General features: G+C 35.2%; 1 protein-coding gene across 1 annotated transcript; it reads left to right on the top strand.

Moving 5' to 3' along the window:
* The first annotated feature begins 7,914 nt into the window (after positions 1 to 7,914).
* LOC131163358 (glycine-rich cell wall structural protein 1.8-like) lies at positions 7,915 to 8,976 on the top strand. Its single transcript, XM_058119953.1, has one exon. It carries the CDS (start codon positions 7,915 to 7,917, stop codon positions 8,974 to 8,976), a length of 1,062 nt encoding a protein of 353 aa, XP_057975936.1.
* The last annotated feature ends 4,531 nt before the right edge of the window (positions 8,977 to 13,507 follow it).

Raw genomic sequence — 13,507 nt, 5'->3', positions numbered from 1 at the left:
TTTCCTAGTCATTTGCATTTTCATATAGATTGAAAACTATTACAAATAACTTAGCCATTCGACATATTCAAAACAAACTTCTAATAGATTTGATTTGAGGTTTAAAAGCTTGTGTAGTGAGATTGAATGAATACTCTTAACAATTAAATTATTATTATGTTCAAAAGAATATTCATTATGAGTGGACAATATTCAAAATATTTTGTGGAAGCAAATATATCTAACTACTTAGGCAAAGAGCGATTTGGGAGAATATTATATTTTGAATATTGCTCTTTGGGTATTTCTGATTATCGCACCATTAGATGGTATCCCACAAGTATGATCTCAATTTTAAGTAAGGGAACAAGCCAAGGATAGATGAATCTTTATCGGATATGATCATGGTATGGTAAAGATTTCTTGCGGAGGAAATGACTTAATTATAAATCAAAATTAGAGAATTTTACATTTTAAGCACAAAGGGAATATTAATTAAAAATGTCTTGATAAACAATTTGATTCCCTTAGAGAATGCCCCTGATTTGATTATAACAGAAATATTTTAATAAGCACTTGATAGATATGAAGTTTATAATTATTTGCTCTTGTGGCTAGAGTGATGACTGATTTAGGCATTTAAGGCTCCAAGGACGAGTTTAGGAATAGATGATGCTTAGTATATGATTTATTTCCTAAGGCTCAGTCTTATGCAATGGACATGATTTGCTTAACTCAAGATTTTAATATTTAAGCATGGGTTAAACAATAAGAATTATTCGCTAAACAACGATGTTTTAATCCATTTGGAAGTGGATTTATTTTTCAATATTATGATTTATGTTTCTCATTGCAAAGATATAAGGTTCCTGATATTTTAGTTAGTTAAGCCTTCAACCTTTTACTTTGAAGAAATCGAAGTTAGCATGCTTTAACCAATATTTTATATCTTACCCTAATCATTATGATATAAATATAAATATAAATAAATAAATATATATATATATATATATATATATATATATATATATATATATATATTCATTAAGTTTAGATTGGATAAATTACTTATAAGAAATCATATTGGCTTGCTTTTCCAAGATTCTTAGTATTTAAAATTTTATATAGTAAGTGCATATACTAATTTTTGACTTTTTAGACACTAACCATTTCTAAACTTTTAGTCATCACCTACCCTATAACTAGTCCTAAGAACAAAGAAAGAATTAAATGATCATGTAATTCCAATTGGAACCTTTCTTGATTACTCATGTCATTTTCTTGTTTTTGTCTTAGGCACCTCTAAGTGGACACTTATATCGGGTATGCCCTTTCATTTTACAAAATAAACAAGTTTTGTATATTCGTGGGAAAGTATGCTTATTTCTATTCTTCTTGCTTAATGAGGCATAGTTATGGTTTTTTTTAGATACATCCGAACCCTTTTTGAAAATATATTTTCTTTTAACTTCTAAGGGTTTATTTGAACTATCTTCACTTGTAACCCTAGAAATTGTTTCAAAATGTTCATCTATTTTTCTATCTAAACAGGTGATCTTTAGAATTTTCATGATTTTCTTCTTTCCTAGAATAGCATGATAATATTTTAATTCTCTAAATGTTTAGCTATCTTTTCATTTTCATTTTTCAAACACATTTTCTTCTTAGATATCCTAACTAGAAGTTTGTGCATTTTAACTAAGGCTTTTTCTAGATCTCCATATGAAGGCATGCTTTCATTATACAATTTAACACGTGATTCAACATAAAATCTATTGCAACAAACATCATATGAATCATTGCAAGTATTATTAACAGAATTATCAACAAATGATTCCACACATGATTCGTTACAAGAATTATCATAATATCCATCATTTGAATTATTGCATGCATCAATAGCAATATTGTCACAAGGGACACTGCATAAATTATTATTAGAATTATCAACAAATGATTTAACACATGATTCATTATATAATATAACGCAGGATTCATCACATGAATTTTCATAAGATTTATCACAAAAATGATCACATGAATCAATAAATGAATATTATATGAAATAGGTTGAGATGCATATACCTCCTCCTTGACTAACTCATTTTGTTTACAATTTGTCAACTCTTGATCATTTGAACTTAACATTTCCGAAGTGGGTGTTTCTTTCTCCTAGGTTTCTCCATACTTCCTATCAAGTTCTTCTCAAATATCTCTTGCACATGTACATGTCATAAATTCATAAAAAATATTAGAATCTAAAGTACGATAAAGCATATCCATGACATTTGAATTTGCATGTATTAAACTAGTATCATTTTCATTTGTAGGCACACAAATTCCTTTAACTATTACCCGCCAGACTTTTTAGTCCATTGATTTTATAAAAACACTCATTTTTAGTTTCCAAGCCGAAAATTTTTCACCGCAAAATATTAGAGGACTAAGATAAGATCGTCCCTCACTGAATGGGGTTACACCGATGTAAGCCATTGTGATCTTTTACAAAAACATTTAAGTTTAGTGCAACGAGACTCTGATACCAATTGTTAATTTAGGTGTAATTCTAAGAAGGGGGATGAATTGGGTATTTAAAAATATTTTGGTACTTCAATCCTTAATTAAAAACCCAAACATACAAGCCCAAACTTGGATATACACCGATTTCCATATTATACAACTTAATTGATTTAATCAGTGGATATCTCAATTAATTCAGTATTACCCAATTATTCTCATGTATTTTAGATATTCATATATACCAATATTTAAAGCATGCGCAACAGGTATAATATGAATATAAGTGCGGAAATATAAAGAGAGAGAGAGAGAGAGAGAGAGAGAGAGAGAGAGAGAGAGAGAGAGAGAGAGAGAGCGAGTGTAGACACCAAATTTTTAATGAGGTTCGGCCAAACCCGGCCTACGTCTTCGCCTTGGGCAAAACACCCAAGGATTCCACTAATCGGCTCCTTAAATTCGTATGGAGCTTCTCGTTACAAACCGTTGTTTACAAGAGGCGTAGCTTCCTCCTACTCCACTGCTTAAAAGAGGCACAACTTCCTCCAACTCCGCTGCTTACAAGAGGCATAACTTCCTCCTCCCTAGTTCACAACCCGAACCGTTAATACAATAGATTAATAAAATTCCTAAACACTCAGATGCTTCTGAACAAGCTAATGAGTACAATAAAATTCCGAAAACACATTCATAGGGTATAACTTGAAACTCAATAAATGTATGTAATGATTTCAATAAAAATCAAATATATGATCTTTGTATATAAAAATATGTATTATGAGTTTTCTCAAAGATCTACACCCAATGCAAATATCTCCAAAAATTTATTTTTCAAATAATATGTGTTGGAGATCTAAGGTTTTTTCAAATCACTTTTGGCACGAATAAAAGAATATTAAATCTTTGAATAAAAATAATATCAAGAATACTTCAAAAAATTTAAAGTCCTAGAATGAACTTTTTCCACAAGATTTTTCAAACAAAAATATGAAACTTAAGGTTTTTGCTCTCAATAAAATATTAAATAAAAATAAGAGAGAAGAAAAACTTTTACAATGAAAATTAAATGCCCAAATATAAAACCTTATTTACCAAAGCTCAATATAAAACGTGCTAGCAAGATGTGTGCGTGAATGCCCTTTGTGAAGTTGAGAGAATGCCCAAAAGATGTTTGAACTTGATATAGTGCAAGCAAAGCATGCAAAAGTTTACCAATCTATTCAAAACTCTCAAGAGGTAGGCAAAAACTCATGCTCTAGGGTTTTGAGGTTATATTTAAAGGTGTTCTCGGCCTTAGGTTAAGTTCTGACCATTGGATTAATTTAGTCAAGAAAATTCCACATTTATCCGCGCTGAACCGACATTCTACGCGAGCGACCTTGAGTATTTTGGAGATATTATTTAGTATAAAACTCCAAATTGGACGTTATTGGTGTCAACAAAAAGATAAGAGAAAATTCCACAACTTTTGTGTTGAAAAAAGTTTAAGATAAGAAGTTATGGATTAAGAAAAATGTCCATCAATGTAACGTAAGAAACATGAAGAGAATTTTTATACTACGTAGTCCTTTCAGTATTTTGGCCATAACCTTTTCGATATGATTCCAAATTGGACATTCCTAATATCAACAAAAAGTTAAGAGAAAATATCACAACTTTCATGTTGAACACTTGTTCGGATAAGAAGTTATTGATTGAGAAAAATGCTTATTTATATTGTCCAGTCGGCTGGCCGATCAACTAACTCCTTTATAAAAATTAGTTTTTGTCTTCTTTCAACTTCAAAACCTTTTAAAAACATTTGTATAAGTTCGGAATTTTATGGAAAAAATTTTTAATGCTACTTGGAGGTCATATGGTCAATCTAAAGTCATATTTGTGCTCCCAATTATATCTTATGAAATATGTAAATACAAGTGGGACTAAACACACATTATAACTGAAAATCTGAGGTATCTTCATCCTTTTACTCTTAATTTCATGGAATATGTCAGGTCGTATGCGCTTCAAGTTTCTCATGACTTCCATAGCATTCGTATCGTCCGTGCATGTTAAATAATGATCTTGCTAAAAAGACTCAATGCACAGATGAGATAATAATGTTTTGCCATTATCAAAATGGGATCGGACTCAAAAAATCAACAATAACAAAAATATCAAACAAGTTGACCAGTTCATCCAATAAGTTGGCCCCCATTCACGTGAAACTGATTTTGGAGACAGTATTCAACTAACTATACATAATAATAAGAAAAAAAAAACAAAAGGAAAAAGTTAGTTGGGATTCATATACGTCAGATTTGGACTTTTTTTTTTCAACTAAAGGAGGGCAACACCTCCAATTATTTATTTATTGATATACTCTCACTTTTGGCGAAAGAATACCGTGGTTACATGATAAAAATTGAGAGATTACAGATAAAAAATACATTAAAGGCCTCCCAAAAACAACACCAACAACCAACAACCAACAAAAAGAGGACTACAAATCCCAAAAAAACTAAATAAGAAACAAATCTAAACAGACCTAGCAAAAACAAAAATATTTGTTAGAATTTATGTATTCCCAAGAGGGGGGGTGAATTGGAAATTTAAACTTTTCTCCTAGGTTAATCAATCCACAGCAATATATACACTACCTAGGGTCTGTCTATGCAATTTCCAAGTGCGTAGATAAATATAATGTGGAAATTAAATCAAACGCATCATTCGCACCATAACATACATATGCGGTAAATGTAAAGTACAGAAATATAAACAAGGCACACGATATGTTATTGGGGTTCGGCCAACTGTGCCTACATTCCCGCCTCAAACTCGCAAGCTCGAGGATTCCACTAAAGGCTTGCTTAAAGGGTGGAGCGGTACCGATTACAATCAGGTCAATTAGCACAGGGTTGCCCTCAACCTTAACTAGGTCAATTAGCGGGGCTGACATCAACCTACACCCCTTAACAGGATGGCGCACCTAACTTTCTTAACCGGGTCAAAGCCAATCCGAAACTATTCCAAGGCTAGTCTCCCTTTTCAAGTCCGTTCCTGTAAATACCACAGATGTGTATTACAATCAAATGGTACAGTGATTGTGCTTTTGTGTAAAGCACATATGTACCCAAATACGCTCAATAACATACACCACAATATGAAATAATATGTAAGCTCTGTGTGGTTTAAGATGTGTACTCTCAAATAGATTTACTATCATTGTAATGAGTGCGTGAGGGTGCAAACCTATATGATCTTTGTATCACTAGATATTCAATGTAAATACTCAAGCAAAGATATTAGCCACACTTCATATATTTCAATCAACAAGTTTTCTCAATATATATATGTATATGAAGCTCAAGTAGGATTTGATTTGCTAAATGAGATTAATCTTTTGTATTCAACTAAAGATATAAATCAATTTATATAGCAATAAATATTTTTCTCACACAAACAAATATCTCTTTAAATATTTATCAAGATAAAGCACACTAGATATTTGAAAGTATTTTGAAAATATTTTGCAACCAAAAACAAATACAATCTTCTCAAGATATTACAAAGAAGGTGCAAGCTTAGAAGATCTATCAAAGTCTTCTTAGGATAGACTTATCAACAAAGTCCCCTAAGAATCATTAGGTTTGATTCTCAAGAAAATCGTGTCAATCAAATAGAACAAGGAGAGCAAACCTTTCCAAACAAACACTCAATCGACTTACAAAGGGTTTAGACAATAGTAGCAGGTAAGTATGAGTAAATGAGGCTTAGATATGAGTATTATGGATATTTGAACTTGAGAGATAATTTTTAATCAAGTAGGCTAATCAAGTTTTTAATCTTCCCAAATGAAGGGGTATAAATAGAAAACCCCTAAAATATTACCGTTAGGGATATAGTCGGGAATATTAGAAAAGATTAATGATGTTTTAAATATTTTAACCCTGATAAAAATAAGTTAAACATGGTAAAAATATAGGGCAACCCGAGAGGTCCGGTCGACCAAAACAGTTTCGGTCGACTAGGTCTCATATGGTTCGATCGATTAGGGGGATTTTGAACTAAAGGCTCGGTCGACGAGAAGAAGGCGATTTTTCAAATCTCTGAGGTTTGGTCGACCAGGCCATTTTGAACTGGCTAGTTCGGTCGATCAGACCATTAAGATGTTTCCCGAGGGCCCTTGGTCGACCAGGTAGTTGGAGTTTATTTTTGTCCGGTCGACCAGATAGTCAAACTTTTGACCCCAGGGGGTTTTGGCCGACCGGACTTTAGTCAACAGTTGACCCAGGTTTGCTTTGGTCGACCAGGACAAAATGAACTATCCTGGCCGGTCGACCGAAAGTGCACCAAGTGTGCATTTTGGTCCCGTTTCAAAACATACAAACCCTATTTAAGTGCCTAATATATGCAAGTGCAAAGGTGAGGGTCCTAAGGTTACTTGGGGTCTAATTTTGAGGACACCGAAAAATTTCGGTGTCAGTCGACCTTCGGTCGACCGAAGGGAAAACCCTAAGGTCTTTCTAAAGTCATTTTTTCATTTACGATTTGTTTGAGCTTACGTATTATCATGTATGTGATGTGTGTGAGTTTATTACAAACCAGATCCCTAATTACAATTACAGACCAATTAAATGAAATATATTACAACACTGAATATAAATTGGTCTTCAGACTTTGCTTGCTTTGTGCCCATCTTGATCTTAACAATCTTAGTTCATGCACAAAATCTCAAACATCCATTAGATATAATAAGTATTTGTCATAATCAAAACCGAGTGTGACATATAAGGTTAACAATATTAAAATAAACAAATATCAAAAAATATAAACCAACTAAATAAAAATCGAGAGGATGAACTCATGACGAAGGGAAGTGAGACCCAACCTATCCATCCAAAAGATACCTTTCTGAGAACGTGGTAAAAGATGTTTTTCGTAAATGACATTATTTCTCACTTCTTCTTCTCTGACGAGAAAATCAGCCGCACTATTACCTTTCTTATATTGATGGATTACCATGAAATTCACTCCTATATTGATGGACATTTGAATATTGATATACATGTCCTATCCAATTTTACCATTCATCACAAAAAAAAAAAAAAAAATTATAAAAGTAAATCACAAATGACATGACATTTCATAATTAGTTAACTTTTTTACACTCAATAAATTTTAATTAGTGACATTACTTGTCTTTTTCTTGTGACAGGCAGAGTTTTCCGTGACTTATCCGGTATTACAGTAGATATAAATGGGAGACAGCATAAAAGCACACTAGTGGGTCAACTAGTGCGAGTGAATATATGGCGGTGCATGTTTTCGTATTGAACCACTTTGTGGGCAACCCCCGAAATCACTTCTCTCTTCCTATATGCCTTTGGACAGCATCGCATCCCTATAAATACCCACCGTGTCCTGCACTTCCACGATATGGCTGTGGGATTCAAACAATCTGCAATGGCCACACACAGAGTTATTCTGAGTGTTGTATTCCCAGTGTTGTTGAGTTTAGGCATATGCCATGCAGCTAGAGACCTCCTCGCACTTGATGTAGGAGCTGGCTACACTTTGGGGTCAGGCACCGGCTCCGGTGCCGGCCATGGCATTGGTGGTGGTGGTGGTTCCAGGTATGTGGGTGGTGCTGTTGGTGGGTATGGTGGTGGAGCCGGCTCTGGCGGAGGTGGCGGCGGCGGACTTGTAGGGGGACATGGTGCTGGGGGCTATGGAAGCGGAGGAGGTAGCGGAGGTGGTGCAGGTAGGGGCTATGGAGCCGGAGGTGCTGGTGGTGGAAGTGGTGGCGGAGGTGGTACCGGCGGTGGTGGATCCGGAAGTGGAGGAGGCAGTGGTGGTGGTGCTGGCGGTGGTTCTGGGGGTGCTGGTGGTGGATATGGAGGAGGCGGTGGAAGTGGTGGTGGTGGCGGTGCTGGAGGCGAGCATGGTGGTGGATATGGAAGTGGAGGAGGTAGTGGTGGCGGCGCTGGTGGGGGTTCTGGGGGTGCAGGAGGAGCTGGGGGTGGATATGGAGGTGGTAGCGGTGGTGGTGGCGGTGGTGGTGCTGGAGGTGACCATGGTGGCGGATATGGAGGTGGTTCCGGTTCAGGAGGTGGTGGAGGATATGGTCGAGGAGGAGGTGCAGGCGGTGGAGCTGGTGGAGGCGGAGGCAGCGGTGGTGGAGGTGGGGCAGGACACGGAGGCGGTTCAGGAAGTGGAAGTGGGGGTGGCTATGGTTCCGGAGGAGGGCATGGTGGAGGCGCCGGTGGCGGAGGTGGGAGCGGCAGTTGTGGCGGAGGGGGTTTCGGAGGTGGAGGTGGCCAAGGAGGTGGTGGCGGATATGGAAGCGGCGGAGGATCAGGCGGCGGTTTTGGAGGTGGCGCAGGTGGTGGCGGCGGCGGCGGCTCAGGTGGAGGAGGTGGACATGGGCCAGGAGGCGGTGGCGGATATGGAGGAGGCAGTGGGAGTGGCGGGGGTGGGGGTCATGGCTACTTCCCTTGAGAACTGCTCGCTGCTCTCTTGCATTAATCAACGATGGATATGTCTTCTAATAATCTATGGTCTTAAGAATTTATATTATAATTATTATTTTGTGCAATGTGTGGCGCTGATAGTATCGTTGTATAATTTAATGGCATATAAAATAAATATATGAATGCTCCAAAAGTTTCATCAATTGATAATATACGTGCATTGTTCTCTATCTTCCACGTACTTTAATGAATTTGGATCTCTTTAAGTAATTACATGCATGCATGTGGGTGATAAATAATTTAATTTTAAATTTTAATGGACCAATGGTTATACTTGTTCGTGCATGAGTTATATGTGGACCACGCGTTAAATAATTTCCACTGCATTACGCGGAATACCACTATTTAAGTAACCCATTAATTAATTTTACCTATTTTGCGGAAAAAAAAGAAAAAATGTATATTACTATACCTAAAATGGAGCAAAATAAAAAATATACAAGTTCTAATAATATTGTATTTTTTTCCTATAAATGGTTTAGTTTTTGTAAGAATGAAAAAAAATCATGTAAATATTATATATATATATATATATATATATATATATATATATATTCTAATAATCGTGCTTCTTTTGGACATGGATGAACTGTAAGTTTGATTCTGCATGCAAGTCAATTCTTTGGCTACTAACCTGAGTGTACTTGAGAAACGCGATTATGTTTCCCCTTTGGACGGTTTTGAAGAGTTTGTTCAAGGCATGGAATTTTAGGTTACCAAAAAAAAAAAATTATGTTTCCCTCGTTTTCTTTTTTAGAAATTTAATTTAGTAGAAATTTCACATTTCTATTATTTTGGGACTAGATACCAAACTTAGAGGGATGTTCCTTGTCTTTGTAGACACCCAAAGCAGTTTGGATCATTATATAACAAAAATAGATAGCATTTTATTTATTTCATGAAAAAAAATACAAGTACAAAGAAAAAGAGGAAATACAGAAAAAAAAAAAAAATAGGGAAAATGGAAATGCAAAGATTCAAATTTTACATGACAAAAAAAGAAAAAGAAAAAAGAAAATGCAATAAAAAGGAAAAAGAGCTGGAAGTGGGTCAACAATCTTTAAATATGCAATTTTGAACCAGGGAGGAAAGAAAAGAGAAGGTTAAACATGTGTAAAAAATTAGAAGTAAAGGTAATTGGCAAGGATAATTTAAATTGAATTATTGATTGATCAAACTAGTCATTTTTGTTTTAAAAGTTAATTGAGCAATCAAAATTGATTGATCAATCAAAATTTAATTCAAATCCTCTCCTCCAAGCCTATAAATGGAGGCTTCTGAAGGGAAGGGACACACAATGAAAAATTCATACAAGAGATACAAGTATACGAGCAATTGAAAAGTAAAGAGCAGAGGGTTCTCAGGAAATTGAGATTGAAGAGTTCGAGAAGTTGTAGAAAGCAAAATTGGGAACTTGAAGGTTGTTAAAGGTCAGAAGCTAGCTCAGGTAGAACCAAAAGAAGCTAAAAGATTGAAGGAGCTTGCAAATTAAAGGTTAGTACTATTGCTTTTGTTGACTTTTTAAATTTGAACCCGTTTTGATAAAGACAAATCTTAAGCATCTCATTTGTGCATTTAGTCTATGACCAGATTTATCTTTTAGAAGGCACAAATAGTCAAGGAAAAATAGAGGCCATAAGGCTCTTAAAGTTCACATCACATGGCCCATTACATGCCAAGTTGAAGAGCAAAGAGTGAAGACATATAATATTTCAGTTATAATGAATTTAGATTGAATTGTGCATGCATGTCTTACTTGATATGATTTAAGGCTCAATATTGACCATAGATTGACCCTAGGAAATCAATTTTTCATGGAAAACCTTTGACTTAAAAAGATAATTCTTATACAAAAGGTTTGAAGTGTTTTTGAGGTCAAAAGAGGGCTAAATCTCAAAGTTCTCAAGGGGCCAGTGAACCGGCTGTTAAGCCCAGTCGACTGAATATAACAAATGGCCAAAATGTGTTTTTATAAAGGGCCCAATCGACCAGACTTACAAGCCCAGTCAACCGGACTTCATGCAATGAAGATCCGGCAGACTGGATCAATGTCCTAGTTGATCAAACCGCGCGAAAAAGGAAATCGTCTTTGGGCCAGTCAACCGGAACTCTTGCGTTGAGCCTATTTTGAGCAAAACACGGCCACAAAAGACTTGAAACAACTTTTGCCAATATATTTTCATACTCTTACATTTGTGGGCATTTTATTTATTTATTTTTCTCAAATCAAAGTGCATTTTCTCTCTTTTACTCTCTTCATTTTATAAAACCATTTTAAGAGAGAAACCCTAGGTTCTCCTACACTCTTGATTTTAAAATTCATTTTTGGAGAAAACATTTATTACTCTTGAATCTTTGAAGAAGCATTTATTGTGCATTCATTTCTACATCAAAGAACAACTACTCACAACTACATTTATTTTGCAAAAATCCTTTTGAGAGCAAAACCCTAACTTCTCCTACTCTCATTTTTAAAAATATTTTTGGAGAAATCATTTATTGGTAATTAAATTCCTTGGTATTTTGGTTATTTATAGATTTAGAAAAGTGTCTAACTTGATCCCCAAGTTTACTTGGAGTAGTTTCCAAGTTTTGAATAGGTTTGAGCCCTAAGCAATCTATTTTTTAAAAATATGTTCGTTATAAAATTTAGAATCTGCTGTGTGGCAGTAGCTTGAGGGCTTTCAATCAGTCGTTTGTCAATGAATTATACAGTTAATTTTCACAGGCAATAGGGTGGCAATCGCCTGTCACTGAATAACTCAGTTTTAAAAAATAGGTAGACGGATGACAATAACCTGATGAAACCTTGACAGGCTTCTTAAAATACCTCGGCAGGCGCCTGTTGACCGGTGCAAACTGCAAGTGCACAGTATCGTAGTTTTATAATATAATGATGTGTAGAGTATCGTCCTCAGGGATTGATGTCTTAATTTTACCAAGTACCGAAATTTTACTAACCTTGATTTTATTTAGAAAAATTAACAAATTTAGACTGCAAAATTTAAACAAAGCTACTTTAAATAAACTATTTAGGAGAATTGAAAACTGGATACCGCGTGTCAAATTGATGATGGTGAAAACTTCTAAGAAACTGATTTCACCTAGTTTCTCACTATGCTTTACTCATTTAGCTAATTTAACTTCGTTTTCTCTATTTGTTAGCAAATCACCAATTTTTCCAAAAGCCTCTTTCGATAGTCAATTAGAACCTATTCTTGTTTATTATTTAACATAAGAGTATGCAAATTAATAACGCAAGAACGCAGTAAGACCCTCGATTTTTAATGCTACGTAGGTTCATACAAGTCTTTCGATCTCTATATTTACATACGCTGAATTATCCAAGATCTATCCTATAATCCCCCCTTTCGGTAGCAAATCACAAGACTAAAATCATTTAATTAATGGCCAGTTAATTAAAAGCATTAGGCACAGAATAACTCAAACAAACATTAATGAAAACTACTTCAGATTAGCATCAAAGAGCAAGCATAGTTCGAAACTGGCTACATCATTCTCCTAGAATTCAAAAATTTAGTTCATTTCGAAAATTAAATCCAATATAACAGATTTCACCATATTTTCTTCAATTTGGAGCGTACGGAAAAGATCAACACTCGCCGCACCGCCGTTGCGCGTCACTAACACCCCGAAACACCGCCGTTGTTCGCCGCCTTCCGATTATGAAAAGATAGTATTTTTGCATGCTTCCAACTCTCCTTTACTGGCTGTGTGTGTATCTTCGCAGTACCCCCAAAAGAAAACCACTAAAAAGCTCTCCAAAAAAATAATTTTTTCAAGAAACTCTATGTGCTTTTGGCCTCCCTCCTCTTTCTCTCCCAGAAAATCCTTTTTTTTTTTCCTATGGTCCCGCCTCTCCCTTCTTTCCAGCCCTAGTGTATGCTGCTCTCCCCAAATCTCTTCTTGCACACGGCACTCTCCACAAGGAAACCTCCTTTGACTTTTCCAATTCCTTTCCTTTTTGTCCTTTCTTTCTTTGCTTTTCTTTCCTTTCTTTTTTTCTTTCCATTCTTTTGTCTTTCCTTTGTATGTACCCAGCTCACACTGCCCTTAAAAGATGACCCGGCTGCATGGCTAGGTCACATCTCATTTTTTGATTTTTTGAATTTTTTTTTTTTTTTCAAAGGTACATGAACTGACCTCCTCTTTCAATCCCACTTTCGACCCTCTTATAGCTTGTAACTCTCAAAACTTAAAACACAAAAGATGCAGAGCTCTTTTTTAGCTTTTCCCAAAATTTTGAATCATCTCGATCGGAGCTTGTATGAGAAAGTTACGCCAAGATTACGAAGAATTGTCGAAAAAATCCATAAAACGGCGTATGCTAACTTCACGTTTGATTTCGGCCTTGATGAGATTGCAAAGTAGTGTCATTGGTTTTTGGCTTCCGATAGTTGCCCTACAAGAAAAAATACCAAAATTTTATAAATTACTTAATAAAACTCAAATATTATAAATAGAACATAATTTTAAAA

The sequence above is a fragment of the Malania oleifera genome, chromosome 9 (genome assembly GCF_029873635.1).
Source record: "Malania oleifera isolate guangnan ecotype guangnan chromosome 9, ASM2987363v1, whole genome shotgun sequence".
NCBI lineage: Eukaryota > Viridiplantae > Streptophyta > Magnoliopsida > Santalales > Ximeniaceae > Malania > Malania oleifera.
Note: the sequence above shows the minus strand (reverse complement) of the source record. Positions and strands in the feature narration are given on the sequence as shown.

Coding starts and splice junctions, on each gene's coding strand:
- LOC131163358 (XM_058119953.1), top strand. CDS start 7,915: ATGGCTGTGGGATTCAAACAATCTGCAATGGCCACACACAGAGTTATT.